The following is a 17,594-nucleotide window of genomic DNA, read 5'->3' as shown; positions in this document are numbered from 1 at the left end:
GATTTTCTTTTGTTCATTGGAAATGTTTAAAATTCTGTAATAATTATTGGTGCTTTTTTGTTACCATGTCCTTTATTTACCATGTCTTGACCAATTTGATCTTACAGATTTTATAAAAGTGCACATGTAAAGTTGCACTCAGCTTTTTTTGAAATCTTTTTACATCAAGATTTTCCAGAATCATAATTGTGTCCCATCTTTGGAATCATAGAAATAAACCACTGAATTTACTTAAACAATTCAACAGTGAGCTTTTTTTTTCCCCACAAGTTTTCTGGTGGACTGATGTTAGACAATGTGTTTGTGAAACTAAACATTCCTCTTTCTCCCACTAGACTTTTGAATTTGTCTCTCAACTCAGAAGTTGTCCTGGATCAGGATGCAATTGATGTGATAATCCACGTAGCTCGAAATCCGCATGGAAGGGATCTTGCTTGGAAATTTTTTAGAGAAAAATGGAAAATACTAAATGCTAGGTAAAGATAAAAATTCTTATTTTCATTTTCTCATCTTGATATAATTTGTGTAAGTATTGTATAGGTGTGTGTTTGTGTAAGTTCCTGAATCTAGTCCATTCTCTTTTAATCCATAAATAGAGATGCCTCTAAATATGAAATACCTACATATGAGTCATAAATGCATTTATTCATGGATTACCATACACATACACAGAGAGACATTTGTCTCTTAGCAATCATCTGTATATATATTAGTGTATTATGTCTGTGCTTATGATTATGAATTCTATCTATATGTCAAGTGCTGCAGTCTTATTTTTACGAAGATAAAAAACAGCAGTTCCCAAAGGAATTTTTCTGATTTAAAGTCTGATAGAAAAAATAGTATTTTCAAAAATATTATTTCTGCTGTGGAAAAAATTGCACATTTTGAAACATTTCAATTTTCAAAAGAATGTTAATATAGTGTCATCCCCTTTCTTTCCACTCTGTGTTTAAGGTGAGTTTCAAGTAATAGACGAGCAACATTTTGAATTAAAAATAGATGAACAGAAAGGAATCAAGGTTGCTCCTTACACCTACTTCTCTTTCTCTTTGAACAAGTGCTACATGCTTCTACTCTGAAGTCCAGTCAACATTTTAAGAACCTTTGTGTTGAAGATTTTGATATTAATTCAATGAATGACAAATTTCTGTAGTTCTTTAGGGACAGCCTAAGGGTGTGAAAGATTGCACAGTAGCTCATCTGATACTGGCAGATTAAAGAGGACCACAACTTGGATGAGATTCGGATTCAGAGGCAGGTGTCCAAGTTTTTAAGGCTTCCCATGCCAGGTCACACATTGGCAGGAGAGGCATTGCAGATTTGTTCCATTCTGACTTGTGAGGAGACAATTATTGTACCACAGAATATTTGAGACATTTAAGATGCTCTATTTAAGCAACTAATTCCCAGTGCCCGGTGAATACAGGTTCAAAATTCCTACATTTCATGGTATCAAAGTAAGAGTCAATGACACTCAGACACTGAGTTTTATTTTTCCTAAAAATTCAGAAAATTGTTCATACTGTTTTGGATGATACTTAGTAGTATTTTAGAAGAAATAGGATTTTAGAAGAAGTTCATCGGGGAGAATAGGTTTGAGCTGGAATTGGTTTAGGAAATTTATATTGCAAGAGCATACTTTTTTTGAAAGCCATTTCCAAAAAAAAGCTGTGAGACTGCTGAAGAGTTTAAAAATTAAGAAATCTCTTCTTTTGGTGTGATTAGTCCAGGAACTGGACTTGTACACAGAAAGTGGATGGCAGATGTATTACTATTAAACAACCCAGTGCAGATAGCAAATAATTTTCCAGGTTTCTTCAGGGATTTATCCAGAGTTTAGTCATAAAGCCATGAAAATCTGTATTGCTACAAATACATATGCTGTAGCTGTGTCCTGCCTTAGTAAGTATGTTTATCTGACAACCTGCCTAACACCTGTGATTTTAGATGTGGGCAGCGTTAAGCAGTGTAGACAAATAGAAAATATTTAACAAACTATGTCACAGGCCAAGTCATTTAGGTGTTATAATTTAAAATAGCTTAACTTTACCTGGAATTTGAATTGTATTTATTTCACTTGCTTGCGATGCATCACTGTGTAATCTGAATTCATAACAATCAGTAAGACCTCATCAAAGACCTGTTACTGCCCTTTTTTAAAAATGAAAATAACAGAGTTTGTCTTTTTGCTCGACGCTCTCTTTGTGTTACCTTTATTTAGTTTGGTCTCCAAACACAAGTCAGAGGCACCAAAAATATTGTAGCTGTTGATTTTTCTAAATGTGACATGCAGTTGAGTTTCTTTTGATCACCAAAAGATTCAGTGCACTGAAATGAATTAGTTAATGCAAGCTGTACATACGTGTTATGTATTGAAAATAACATTGTTTTGTTATAATAGATTAGAACCTTTTAGATGAGACACTGAGATAGAACCAGTCTGATTAATACCTTGCCCCATAACTGTTCAGTGAAAGAGTGACACAATAGCATGCAAGGTCCTACACCTGGATTTTGGCAATCCCAGCACACCCACAGGCTGGGCAGAGAAGCGATTGGAGAGCAGCCCTGCAGAGCAGGACTTGGAGGTGATGGTTGATAAAAGACTCAACATGACCTGGCAATGTGCACTCACAGCCCAGAAAGCCAATCCCAGTCTGCATCCAAAGCAGTGTGGGCAGCAGTTCAAGGCAGGGGGTTCTGTCCCTCTACTCTGCTCTGGTGAGACCCCACCTGCAGTGCTGTTCAAATGTCCCCAGAGTATGAAGGACATGGAACTGCTGCAACGAGTCCAGAGGAAGGCCATAAAGTTGGGAAGAGGGCTGGGGCACTTCGCCTACGAGGACAGGCTGAGGAACTTGATATTGTTCAGCTTAGGGAAGAGAAGGTTGCATGGAGACCTAACAGAACATTCCAGTATCTAAAGGGGGCCAACCACAAAGCCAGAGGGGGAGTCTTCATCAGGAACTGTAGTGATAGGACAAGGGGGAATGGGTACAAATAGAAGAAGTAAGTTAGATATTAGGAAGAAATTTTTTACTGTAAGGGTGGTGAGACACTGGAACTGATTGTCCAGGGAGGTTGTGGATACCCCATCCCTTGGCAAGGCTCAAAGGCAGGTTGGATAAGGCGTGAGCAACCTGGTCAAGCAGGAGGTGTCCCTGCACATGGAGGGATGGGGCTTGGGACAGGATGGTCCTTAAGGTTCATTCTAATCCCTTAATGTTCCATGATTCTATGATTTGGGTTTTTGATTTGAGCTCACTGCACTACTGCATTTTTTAAATATAAGCTTTATTGGGGAATTATGGTTCGAGAAGAACATGTGCTTCTTGGAGCAAGTGCCCAGGACAGCCACAAAGGTGATATGACAGCTGGAGTGTCTGACCTATGGAGACAGGCTGAGAGAGTTGCGAATGTACAGCCTGGGGAAGAGAAGGCTCTGGGGAGACCTTATAGCACCTTCCAGTACCTAAAGAGTCCTTACAGGAAAGGCTGAGGAGGGACTTTTTACAAGGACATGTAGTGATAAGAAAAGGGGAAAAAGCTACAAACTGAAGGAGGGCAGGTTTAGATTAGATAATAGAAAGAATTCCTTTACGGTGAGATTGGTGAGGCTTGGACTTTGGGCAACCTGGTCTAGAGAAAGATGTCCCTGCCCATAGGAGGGGGATTGGAACTGAATGATACTTCCAATCCCAACCATTCTAGGATTATATGAATCAAGTAGACTTTGTCCCAAGGCATCCTTTTACTACAATTATAATTTATTATTTAATTTGATTCAGAATTAAAATACTTTGTATGAAACATTAATTTAATAAGGTGATATCTCAGTGGTATTTTCCATTTAATTTAGTATAAAAAGTGTTGATGCTTCAGATAATAAAGTGAAATAGCTGAGGGGGATTAAATTATAACTCTATTTCATCTTACTTTTATACATAGCATGTCAAGGAGTTAGAATTGCCACAAAATATTGTTAATCTTTCATATTTTTACATAGTCCGTTGTCCATTGTCCAGAACATATTGATGATGTATAAAGTCTTCAAAGTCACTCATATAATTTACACAGGTGACTTAAAAATTGAGATGCCTAACAAGTCTTTAGTGAGAAATCTGTGGGACTAAGACTGCTACAACTCTGAAAAAGAGAATGGAAAATACTATGCTTGACTTCATGTTACCTGATCATGCCCTACCTTGTCTCCTAAAGCATTTTCATCCTGTGAGCACATGTCTGTGTGTGAAAATTTAATACATCAGCTGCCTGTAAGAATTCCTTCATTCTCAAGTGCTGGATCATTTGTCAGCATTTGGGAAGGCATTTATATCTGTCCAAAGTAAATGAACTATGCTGCCTCTAGAGATTGCACAAGTGCAAAGCCTGTAAAAACGTGGGGCACTGGAGGGTTTACATCCACAGAAGGAAAGCTGCAGTGGAGAGTCTCCAGAATATTTCCAGAAAATTCAGGCATGTAAAGCCCTGGTTCTGGTGTACTGTTTTCTTTCCAGTGAATGGTGAGATGACACTTGTAAGACCAAAAACTTTTCCTATTTATTCATAAGTTTCACACCTGCAAAATACTATTTTGGAAGGTGACATTTCTAGCTTTTTTTTTTGCCAGCAAAGCTTCTATAGAAATTGCTGTAAATGGCTGACTTTTTACCAAGTATACATAATGTACAGTAATCAGCACAGGTAGGCATGAAGGTATCATTTTTAGTGGAAGGAATTCTGTTACTTCTTGTTTGCACTTTAGTGGCTACAGTAGACTGCAAGAAAAATAAAATCTCTGCAGCTGTTTTTATAAGGTTGCTTGTCTGAAGTGGATTGGTAACCTTGTCAAAATATTCCATCAAGAGGAGCTTCCAGTTTTCCAAACAGTCAATTATGTCTGAGACTCTAATAATAAAGGGCTTTGTTAGAAAGCCTAAATGTGCTTAAAGTGCCATGAAATCCCTACTTCCCACAGTTTGCCTCTGGATGTCTGTATATGCTGGTGTGACTGAAGTTTTGGCAAAAGAGATGTACTTGCTGAAATAGCCATAAATAATTCATTTATTAGTGGTCAGGGAGTAGGATTTTTGATACCTCTAACAGCATTTTTCCTCACAAGAGCTCCAGAAAACAAGCAATATAGCATAAACCTTCCCTAAAACGGGATCTTTTCAAAGAGATCCTAGTTTTCTTCCCTCCCCATCTTTCTGTACCTATTGCTTTGGCTGTCCTTCTTCTCTTTCTTTCTCCCCTTTGAAAGAACTGTGGCTTAGAGTACCTAAGCATTTAGGGGTAATCAATTTGGGATTAACAGAAGCAGAACAGAAAGCTGTGACTGTGCTAGTTCATTTCACTTTGAATTTTGAAGTCGTTCTATAAATCAGTCTGTAAAAGTGGACGATGAATTGAATTGTTCCCCCAGATGAACATAATTTCAGTCATATTTATTGGTAATACATGTCTGACAAGAGATCTGCATTCCCTGTCTTAAAACCAGTCATGCTCAGATTAGCTGGATACTGCTTCGGACATACATGCAGATATAGATAGATAAGGATAACTATTTTTTACCTTTACTATGCTGAATGACATCTAACTTGACTTACTTCTGGTTTTCAATGGAGTTATACTTTTCATTCTGGAGACTGAAAAAAACCAAGCCCCAAAACAACAAACCCCACGATCTATTCCAACAAGAAATGTAAAACTTAAGGAGTGATATGGTCAGTAGTGATGTAGTGCTTCATTTGGAATATTGAAAAAGACTTGTGGAAAAACAAGTGGACAGGAGGATTTGAATGGCCAATTTCAAAGCAACTGCCTGCCAGAGGTCATTGTTGATTGCTTCTGCATATCCTTTAAATATTCCTTGCCCAATCTTTCAGATTTTCATTCCAGGTTGGTTCTTTGAAATGCTATGTTGTGGCCCAGGGGATTATTTTAGTAGTATTATTCCTATCAGCATTGTTTATTTTAATTATCAGGTACTGGAACAAGAAAATTTGATTCAGTTCAGTTTTTGAGAGGCCATTTGTAATGTAGATGAGGTGGATGAATCAAAAATGCAGAGAAGGCTTCAGCACATCAAAAAGTCTGATTTAATGGTACAGCTTGAAGAGTTCCTCAGAATAATTCTCCACAGTTGCTGCTCTGCTCCTTCGTTGGCACCTGTATTTTGAGCTGTATTTCACAGAATGACAGAATAAGCTGAGTTGGAAGGGATCCACAAGGATCATCGATTCCAACTCCTGGCCCTGCACAGGACCATCCCCAAGAGTCACACCATGTGCCCAAGAGCATTGTCCAAATATTGCTTCAACTCAGACAGGGTTGGTACTTTAAGCACTTCCCTGGGGAGCCTGTTCCAGTGCCCAGCCACACTCTGAGTGAAGAACCTTACCCTGATATCCAACCTAAACCTCCCCTGACACAACTTCAGACCATTCCCTCTGTTCCTGTCAGTGATCACCGCAGTGTCTGCCTTTCCTTTTCCCCTCATTAGGAAGCTGTAGACTGCCATGAGGTTCCCCCTTAGTCTCATCTGTTCCATTAAATGGGAGGTGGTTTGGTCCTCTCCTCTTCTGGAGCACTCATCTGTGCCTGTAGTTAAACCCATTCTGCTTAATAGCGACTGACTTAATAATTACAAACATTTCAGCCTAAAAGAAGGTTTCAGTCTAGGGTTTTAGCCTGACATACCAGTTCCCAGTTTCAGTGCTATTCCCTCGATCCCCCAAAATCAGTCCTATGCCTTCTCCTTTGCTTACAGAAGATTATTTTCTAATTTTCAGCTGACCTGGCAGTAACTCTCTGTGCATCTTCTTTTTGCCCATGCAGGTACGGAGAAGCACTATTTATGAATTCAAAGCTTGTCAGTGGGGTCACAGAATTCCTCAATACTGAAGGAGAACTAAGAGAGGTAATTTTTAAATTACTTTTGTCATGTGAGGCTGTATTCATTGCAAGAAGGGAGCAGGGCAGGAACAATTACACCCTTGTCCAGAAACTCTGTTCTCTCTGCTGCTGTCGAGGCCCCAACTGCCTGTGCAGCACCAACCTGTTGGGCAGCACAAGGATGAGGAGCAGATCTCAAGGTGCACAAATGTGTAGAGGTGGTGTCAGGAGGGGGATTGTGCAGGCAGATCTTTGTGCTTGGCTGGATATGAAGGTTTGTCTTTTTCTCTTGACTTGTATGAGAAACTGAAGATGAGATGTTTCTGTCTTCATTAGCATATGCCACAGAGGGCAGCAGTATTTTCCATGTAAGAAAATCTGCTAACCAAATATGGTGGCCAAATGACACCACAATAATTTGTACTTCTTCCTTTGATGGGAAAGATTTATTATTTTAACTTAACATCTGTCCTGACTGAAATAGTTGTGCAGTTGTGCTGCACCCTATTTAGCATCCCCTCTGTGCTGCTCCAAATGGATACAGTCATTCTTATGCAGCAACACCACCATTACTTGAACTCTGATTGTGCTCTGATGTTTTGCATCCAACCATTTGTCTACACTCAAGTCTGGTGGCCTCAGTAGCTTAGGAAGGAGCCACAAGTGGTTTCCTCCCCGCAGGTGGGAGTGACACTGTTGGTCACATTTGAGTATCTGCCCTGCACAAGGAAGCCTTCTGTACTCTTAGTTTCCACCTTTATGGTAGGATTGGTAAGCTGCCTTGTTATTCTTTGCTAAAAGAAACAGATATTGTAAACATTTTGGTGTAAAAAGTTCAGAGATAGATAAAGCCTGATTTTGATAGTTTCCAGGTCCCTTTCATGCTTTTAACTGTGATGGGAACAAGACAGTTGCAGAATCAACCTTTTCAGTTTTGAGCCCAGGCACAGAGCTGTTTCTGGAAGTCATAATTTAGAAACTGAGATGAATTTGGTGTCACCTGGAAAAAAAAAATTAACTATTTTTTCTTAAGTGTTGCTAAAACCATCTAATTTTGTACAAGTCAACATAACCTGAAATCTATTGCTTTGCAATTCTCACTTGAAAAGAACAACGATAATTGAAAACCTGCTAGCACCAGTGATTAAAATAATCCAGGTGCTGGTGCTATACTCTGAGTATACACACGAACAAAGCAAGAACCTTTTCAGTCTGCAGAAAAAAGATCAAAGTTTTCTCATTAGGAAAGGAGTATGTTTCAGGCATTCAAAGACTGTCAAATGCATGCCCACTTGCTATTTTGCCATTCTCACTGCAACCATCCCTTCCTTTTTTCAGCAACTGACCTGTGTTATGTAACCAAAAAGGATCTGCACATCAAAATAAAATTGATGTGTTTTGAAGCTTGATAAAATCAAAGGGTATCAGGGCTACCTTCTGCTGATATTTGCATATAAACCTTAATTAGAAGCAATTCCAGTGCTCCCAGTTTGGTTTCTTAGGTACAAATAAAAGTTTAGAGCAGCCATGTATGCAGTGCAGCAGTTGAGCTGCAGGAGGGAAGGAGGTAATTATATTAATGTGATCCAGCAATGACATATCAATATCTTCCAGTGCAATGTGAAGCAATTGCATCACATCTAATTGACAGTTTGCTGTCTTAATACATTTCCTATTAAATCTTTCTACCTGATATTACATTTACTTCTATGTTGATTGGGGAAGTTTGTCCTAAATGGCTGACTTATTTGTGTGCACTGGAAATATTTACTTTTTTTAGTTGCCGCAAATTTAACCTGTTAACTTGTATTTCCAGCTAAAGAACTTTATAAAGAGCTATGAAGGGGGAGCTGCTGTCTCTTTCTCTCGTGCTGTGGAAACAGTGGAAGCCAACGTACGGTGGCAAAGGCTTTATAAGGAAGAACTGTTCCAGTGGCTAAGAAAATCCTTGACACAGTAATCTGTATTTTTCGCCAATCATTTAACATGGCTCACTGCAAGGGGAAGAGGAGACATTTTAAAAGTGTTCAACATGAAAATCATGAAGACAAGATCAGATTGCAGGGATAAGGTTTTTTTGTTTTATTGCTTTTTTCGTTGTGGATGTTTCTTTTTACACTGAACTCTTGTGAAATTGTCAAGAAGACTTTCAGAAGAGAAGATCATGAATTCTTGTGAAACTCAGTCCTCAATGTACACAACCAAACATGATATTAAGTGGTGCATGTAATTGTTGGAAAAAACCAAACAAAAAATCCTTCAAAGACTATTTTGTGCATGCTTTTACTGTCTCTGCCTGTATTTTAGCATGCTTATGTATAACAGCCACATTTTGTATGTGAGTTCTGGTTACATCAAAGTTGGGCATTATACAAAGCACAAAGACTCTACGACAATCACTATTTCAATTAACAAAAGGAAAGCAAGGAAAAGGAAACGCAGAAGGCTTCCAGCTTGGGGCGGTATGAGATGTAAAATTAACTTTCCCACTTGCTGCCAATTTGTCTACCACTCAGATTGTCTCTTAATGGTTACAAAGATGCCAGCTCATTTTTTGAGTTACCGGTTGTATCTGCAGTCTCTATATTCCTATATTTAAATAAGCAGAATATGAGAGAGGAGAAAGAGAAAAGGGCCAGGAGCGGGGTTAGAGAGAGAAAATGAGAAGGACATCATCATGGCATTATAATCATATACATTTGTTCACTGCTGATCAGTGAAACAGTGTAGTTTCAACTGTGAACATGTGCTGGGGCAGGAGCTTTGAATTAATATCACAGAATCCATGAACCTCGTCCTCTTAGCTATTTTGCAAGGCACTGATACTCACCATGGATCACCCAGGTCACCCAGCCGGTGCAGTAGTAAATTTTGTAGCTCACAGTGCACAAGTATTATAAATAAACATTAGATTCAAATGAAAATTAGGAAAAAGGGAGAATATCTTGCATGCAAAGACTTAAAATTACCCAAGAGGGCTGTCTTGCATGTGGTAGACCAATCTCTGTAGTGATTTAGTATGATAGACAGGTCAGATTTTCTATATGGGCAATACTTTTGCAAATATGGAATGTACCATTTATGCCATCATTGAAAAGTGAAATATGGAGAAGGAGGGGAGGGGGTGTATATGTGTTTATTTGTACTGATGCTTTTCTTTCTGTCCCCTTGTACTTCACGTGGACTCTTGTTCATGAATGACATTTTTCTTAATCATGTTTGTTTCTTCTCAATCCTTAATCTGAAAGATCAGTGATACAGTGGAATTGTACAATGGCTATCTGCACTCTGGAGCTGAATGCTGAGGATAAAACTGGTAGGGGCCAAATACTCTCTCTCGTGTCTACAGCGTAGAGGAAAAAGGCGCAAGCATACAGTTTCCAGGGGTCAGATTGCTGTGGCTTCAGAGGTAGAATGTAGATGTGGGGCAGTGTTTCTTTATCCTATCCCAACCTATCCCAACCATCTGACCACATCATGGCCATGTACATGCACATGGCTCACCAACGTAGAGAGCAGCCATTCTATCTGGTTGTTGCCCTCACAAGGCATGGAAGTTACCAACATGCTTTACACTTGCAGCTGCTTATCCCCAGTAAGTTGTGAATTGAAACATCAGTGTGAAAAAAAAACAAACCTAAGGATCTTCAGATATTTTCAGAGTTGTGTGGAGACAGTATTGTTTTCTGGGCTCTCATTCCCAAGGTATTCTGCTCCTCAAAAACTAGCAGACCCATCCCATAACTAAGCTGTTGTACCCATCTTGCACCTGTCATTGTGTGCCCTTTACTTTCGGAGGGTGTTGTTTGAGGATTGGGAGCATGAAATCCATGTGTGGGCATTTGTTCAGCTGCTCGGTGCTGTGTAGCACATTAGCTTGACTTATGTATAACCAAAAGAAGAGGGAATCCTGTGCTCTTGTACTGTTAACTCTTTGCCTTATACTAGCAAGCCCTAAACCTTTGTGCTATGTTGGAGTACCAGTGAACCTGCTGCCCAGAGACATTATCATGTCGAAGCTGAGTGAAATCCTCCTCCTCCTTTGTATTTTACCTACCTCACAGGGGTGTTGTGAGGCTTGACTAATGTTAGCAAAGCACTTGAATATCTTCTTATGAAAGGCATTTAAAAGTGAAAAGTATTATTTTATGCGGTTGACCAAACTCAACCTCAATGCCAGTATGTAGCATCACATTTTCAATTTCTACTGAGAAAATTCACATGCAGACTTTTTTTTACAACAAAAAAGCAAGCCAAATACTATTTAATATAACCTCTACCCTGTAATGAAGGCCAAAATTGTGATATCCAAAGATTGTGCAGAAAGCCAAGCCCTCAAATATGAATTGCTTGGAGGATTTCAGAGAACAGAAGAGTGTGAAATGGTCTGTCCCTTTACAATTTTATTCAGTATTGTCTTGATGACTTTTCCAGAACCACAGATTAAACCACATACCTTGCAATATGCACATAAAAGTTTCTGATCTTCCCACTGATGACAGTGTATTCCAAAGTCAAAAGTTCATTATAGCCTGTGTGTTTAGCACAGTGCACAGAAATTTCCACTCTTGCTCATTTGGGTTGAAGTTCTTGCACATTTAACTGGTATTGGATGTAAATGGATATTTTAGTGGCCTTGAGCAACTGGTCTACCACAGATATCAAGTCCCAAATGTATATGTTATACATACCTATTGATGTGTTGCTTATAATTGTTGTATTCTAATAATGTTAGATTATTGCTCTAAGGTTGAACTGGCCTTTCCATTACAATTCTCGATTATTTTATTTTTTATGGTTTGTATTTTGCTGTTTCACACTGAATCAGGATTAAATTTAAATGGATTAAATCTAAAAAAAATGTAACTGTTTTCTGCAATATTCAAGCACCCTGCATTTTATTATATGTCTTTAGGAACCTTTTTTTTAGAAGTTTCACGCAACTGCGTGTTAAAGAATAGTTGATTCCTCATGGAAAGTTCTAATAGAATCTGCTTAGAAAAATCTATTTATCATATTAATTTGCTGTCTCTTTTACCAGTCCTTTTCTTCCCTTGTCCATATTTAAAGATGATCTTCATTTTTATGATTTGGGTTGTTATTAGGAAGCCAAATACTCCATACTTTTCAGCATTTTCTAATCCAGTGTTCGACTTTGTCCTTTCTAGTGAGAGGAGATTGTGCAAAATGTGAATGTAGTGTGGACATGGACATGGGTGTCATTTTATAGAGATTTGATGAGGGTAGAATCTCTAATCAGCCTTTGTATGACTCAGGATCCTTTGTAGTTATTAATTCATAGGCTTCCTAAATCATATAGGAAGACATGGATATATGTGATTCTATGCCAGCATAACTAAATAGGTATTGTATTTTTATAAAATTGTCCACTACAAGTATCTGGCCTATTACTTTGTAGCTGGTAGAATTATTCATGTATCCGCTGCTAATAGCTGCTAAAATGGTAGTAACTACTAATAGTGATGAGGGCAGAATACTGTGAAAACATTCTTCTGAAATGACATGTCATTTCTGCTATTACTGGGAGCATTTGGACATTTATTATGATAAAAAAACTTCATGTTTTCTCAAGTGCATCTAAATTTGTGACCTTTGTTTATCTTTTCAGTGAATATAGCAAGAATTCTGATACTACATTGGAAACTGAAGGTGAATTTTGTGTAGTTTTTGGGCTGTTGTAGATATTTCACTGATCTTTAAAGTGCCAAAGGAAATATGCCCTGATGTGGAAGTGTGCTTTCACAGCAAAGATCCTGAACCATACAATTAAGTCTTTAGTAGTAAGTAATAAAAAAAGTGAAGAATGTGTGTGTGTGTGTGTGTGTATGTGTAAAATCCCCCATAGAAATACTTCTGCCATAAAAATCTAATTATTTGGATAGAATAAAGTGAAGCTAATATTTGCAGGAGAGGGTGCCTTTATTTAGATACCTGCATAAAATGTTTTAGTTTTCCACATGATCATAAATGATACTGAAAATAGACTTTGAGCCAAATGTAAAAACTTTCTCTTTGAGGAAAATGGATGTGGGTTTGAATACTGCTAATGTATATAAACAGCTTAGCACCACTCTTGCTATGAGTACTCACCATATCAGCTGTCTGCCCCAAGCAGGATATATAGCCACAGTGTCAGTATGAGCATGAAGGAATAAAAGGACCATCCAGCTGTGGAGCAGCCTGTAGAGAGTCTGTTTGCCCAGCTATGGATGGAGCAGTCAGAACTGCTGGCTGTATCACCTGCCACTGCTGCCAGACCACCTGGGTTAGGAAAGCAGCAGGGAACCACTGAAATGCAGAAAGGCTCCATCCAACTTCCTTTGAGCTGTATGGAAGTGACAGAAGGTCCCTTGGCTGAGTATGGGTTGTGGGTGATCTTCAGAGATTAATGTCATTACCTTGTGCTAGCAGAAAGCAAAGGTCCAGCTAATGGACTTGCGCGCTCAGAAAAAACACAAGTCCTGAGCTCCAGTCACCCTAACTGAAAAGTACTGACCAAAATGTTTGTAAAGATCTAGAATATTATAGTGTCCCTTCTTCAGAAGTATTTTCTAACAGTCAAATATTTAATTTTCAAGTATGAATAGGAATGCAGACACTCCTTTTCTTTATGATGTTTTTGTTAATATTGGAAAGTGTACTGGGAATTTCTTGGGGTTTTTTCTAACAACTGGGTTGGAACGATGTACTACAAATTATTTGTGGTAATAATTCTAGTAATAGTAGTAACTGTACCCATACCATTAAAAAAAACACCAAAAAAGCAATCGGATGCCTGTGTAAAGAAAGAGTATGGCTCCAATGACTGTGCTGCATCCCTTTTGCATACAAAAATGTATGCAACGTTGTTCCTCATATGATGTGCAAGGTTCTGCCAATCTTAACGCCAGTTCTGAACCTCAGTGAAACCCCTCTGACTTGAGCAAGTAGTCCATGATGACATGAGTAATTTTGTTTTGAGTGGGAAGGAAGGGGAGAAAGTATTTTTCACCAAAGTAAGGCCACATGCCCTCATTGGGCAGAATTTTAAAATCGAGGATATTTTGAAGAATCTGGTAAAACTTAATTCTATCTTGTGTCTGTGCTGACAGTGGAGGGGAATTCTGAGCTTGATTTCAGAATATGGTGACAGTTGAGGCTGGAATTTAAAAGACATATGGAGCCAGTTTCATTGAGATGTTTTTAAAGAGAATCACCCACATGAGAAATGCTGTGAGTCAGACCAAATGTAATTTCTCCTAAGAAAAGGCATTTATATTTGACTGATTTGTAACAAGTGAAGTAAGTGTGACCTTGCCAAAGAGAATTGCAGAATGCTTTGCTTATTTCATGTGCACCATTTCCTAAGAACATCAAGGCAGCGTTGGTAGAGAACACAGGTGAGCAGCTTTGCAAGAGCAGAGGGGCTGTGCTGCAGCAGCAGTCATGAGCCAGGAGGCTCCTGCCAGAGTGTCCCAACGTTTTCTGGACAGCATCACTTGCATTTGCTTGATCAGGATAGCCGTGGTACAATGGACCAGGCCAGCAGCCAAGATGCAGTCTCAGTTCTTTGTGATACGTTTCACTCCACTTTATACATTGGTTTCTATAACTTCAAAATAATCTGCAGCCAAACTGGTGGAGCATATGTGGGCACAGAGCCTCTGTTGGTGCCCAGTGAGGTAGATCTGTTGAAGTGACTGATGTGAATTCCAGCTGAGGATCTACCCCATTGCTCCCCAAACAGCCCTGGAGCGGGCAGCTCAGCTGCTGGACAGGATGTTTCACATCTTTGTATCTAGGTTTCAGTAGCACATATTGGATGACAAATGTTCTTTTTTTTCCTTTGGCTTTTCATTAGAATAATACTTTGTGATTGTTTCCAGTGTGATAAAGCTTTATAATATTTTTGGAGAACTGTAGAATACATTACTGTGAAGAGTGTGGCTACTACCCTCTCTTTTCCTGCAAACAATTTATTTCAGCAGAGATGGACTTTCCTGGACTTAGACACTCTTGTGAAGAAAGAGCAAACTGACCGTTTCTAATAGAAAAATCATTGTAATTACTGTATAAGTATCCTGTATAAAGACAGCTTTATTATATGTGTAAATGTAATTTTGCTATGTTGTTGTTACCTTTGAGAGACAATAGGCTTTGGTGTGGGTGAAACATACAGCCTTATAAAAACAGATTGTATCTCCCTGTCTGATGTTTTACTGAAAGGTGTTCAATTGCTGTATTTTTGCAGAATATAAATTGGTTCTATGAAAACCAACTACACACACATCAATGATGTAAATGGATCATATTATTGGAAATAAAGGATTGATGATAAATTTCATTTTTTTTCCAAAAGACTCCACGTGTAAAATCTTTTGACAGCTTAAGCAAAAAGAAGTCATCCTGCAGCTATTAATGCTGGTTATAAAGGATGAGTGCCTCTGTTAATTCTGTCTCAACCTTAGATTAATTCTGAATACTGTTCAGTTTGCAAATCTGTACTCTTTGGAGTTCAGGTTTTTTGTCATTTAAGAGGTGTCATATAAACTGATTCTGTTTAGATGCAGTTCACCAATGTTTTAATATAAATATCTGCCAGATCAGAATGCCATTTTCATATAGAGAAAATACAGATGATTGCATAATACCACATTGCTCTTTCTATGTGCCATGTGTACATGCATGTATGGCTTCTAGTTCTGGACATTTTGCTTTGAAAAAAATATTCATTGGTTATTTGTATTTATAGATCTTACTCAAACAGTTTCAACTCAGCAAGACAGTTGGATGTGAGGCTGTGAGGACCTAGTCTCAACCATATATATAAAATCTGTAGGCAGTCTCCCTGATGTCTGTGGGATTAATCACGCGCTTCAAATTAATGTATATTCACTGTAAGCTCCTGCGTATGACTGAAGCAGTATTTCTGGAGAGTGATTTAGGTTGAAACCTGTTTCTGCACAGGTTTTAGATGCAGTATGTGGTGATATGTTTTTGCTGAATTTAAAATCATAGATTTATATAATGCCAACTACTCTGTCTCCTCTTTCTTTTTTTCACAGAAAAGGATATATTTTGCATATAGAAGGGAGATGTTTACTGATTCTCAGTATATCTAAAATGCCAAATCAAACAAAGTTTTTAATTTATTGTTTGAAACATTCTAGTTGTTTTGAATAAAAGCAGGATTATTTTTATAATTAGCATTATACAATGCTAATTAGTGAATATAGAACTAATCAGAAATTGAAACCATTAGCCAAGTAAAATATATGAATTTCTGAAAATAGTGTTTTCTTTTACATGCCTTTAAAAATGATTACGTTAATATGGGACTACTGTGTGTTCAACATAAAATTTTTACTCCACTCTAAGGACTGACTAAATGGAATTTTTTTAAAGACAAACTTGATCTTCTGTATTTTAAGCAAAACAAGTTTGAATTTTGTCTCTGATAATAAAATTTTGTATAGTAATGTGTAATTCATCACTGTCTTAATTTTCTGATGTGGAGACATAGCTGAGGTAAATAATGCCCAACCTTTCAATTGTGTTCACATTTCATTGAACTTACAGTTTAAAAACTGAGTAGATATGCTGATGTTTTAGAATGAAAACCATGCGAGAGAAGGTATTTTTTGATATGAGTAATTTTTCAAAACATGTTAAAATACTAGCACTAGTAGAAGGCAGAAAGAAAAATACAACATTTGGGCTTGGAGATACTCTTAAGCACTTCAAGACTAACAGGACTAAGACTGGAGAAAAGACCAGTCTCTTGTGCTTTTCTAATTATGTAAATTTTGAATAAACAAAAAGATCTTTTCATTGGTAAAAGTGATTTCAACTAAAATGCAGTTCAAATGACTTTTTAATAGAGTCCTTGAATCCAGGCTATTATTCTCCTTTTTTGAAGAGCAGTTTTCAGTAACAATGAGATGTGAAATATGTGCAATTATTTACCCATTGGATACAATCATGTTCCCACTGATGTCAATTGGACCTTTGACATTGACATCACTGTGAATAAAAGCCAGTCCTGTATTTTTCAAAATACAGCTTTTCATGTCAGAATGCCTTTTTTCTTTAGCAATAAAGATGTTTTCTTCTGTGTTGCACATCTTAGTCTGCTGAAAAGCTGAAGGGACTTTTTAAGGTTCTGATTTTGCAAAGCACAGCCGGCAGCTTTGGTGCTTGGAACCAAGGTAAGCAGAGCTGAGGCCTAAATTAATATGTTTATAGATCTTACTCAAACAGTTTGAACTCAGCAAAACAGTTGGATATAAGGCAGGATATGGGGCTGTGATGACCAAGACTCAACCGTATATATAAATCTGTAGGCAGTCCCTTAAACTCTTCACTATATTATACTGGGGCTAGAATTTTGACCATCTAATATGCATATGTCAGCAGAGTATGTAAACATACCTTTCATCCCCTTTTTTTTCCCTGTGTTTAAGTCTGGATCAGGAGTTCAGCAGGCCTAAAGAATTGACTTGGGGGCCAACAGAGAGCTTTCACATTAAGAGGAGATAGTGGAATGTAAGATGAAATATGAGAGGCTGGGGTGTACTGCCCCCAGAAGATCCCTTGCCCCTCTCTTTTCTGCTGCATGTCTCTCTGCATGAGTGTTGAATGAGCCAAGACAAAGGACATGACCACCTTGGAAGCATCCCTGGAAGGATGTGAGG

The 17,594-nt window shown here is 38.1% G+C and overlaps 1 protein-coding gene across 1 annotated transcript in view; it reads left to right on the top strand.

Annotated features, from left to right (window-relative positions):
* Positions 1-15,244, top strand: part of TRHDE (thyrotropin releasing hormone degrading enzyme) — a 205,119-nt gene extending 189,875 nt beyond the window's left edge. The window contains exons 17-19 of the mRNA XM_033057476.2: positions 336-476; positions 6,844-6,925; positions 8,717-15,244. Coding sequence (XP_032913367.1) covers positions 336-476; positions 6,844-6,925; positions 8,717-8,860 — 367 coding nt within the window. The 3' untranslated portion in view covers positions 8,861-15,244. The remainder of the gene's footprint in view (positions 1-335; positions 477-6,843; positions 6,926-8,716) is intronic.
* The last annotated feature ends 2,350 nt before the right edge of the window (positions 15,245-17,594 follow it).

Source organism: Catharus ustulatus, chromosome 4, assembly GCF_009819885.2.
Source record: "Catharus ustulatus isolate bCatUst1 chromosome 4, bCatUst1.pri.v2, whole genome shotgun sequence".
Classification (NCBI taxonomy): domain Eukaryota; kingdom Metazoa; phylum Chordata; class Aves; order Passeriformes; family Turdidae; genus Catharus; species Catharus ustulatus.
The sequence above is the reverse complement of the archived record's forward strand: the minus strand, read 5'-3'. Positions and strand labels throughout refer to the sequence as shown.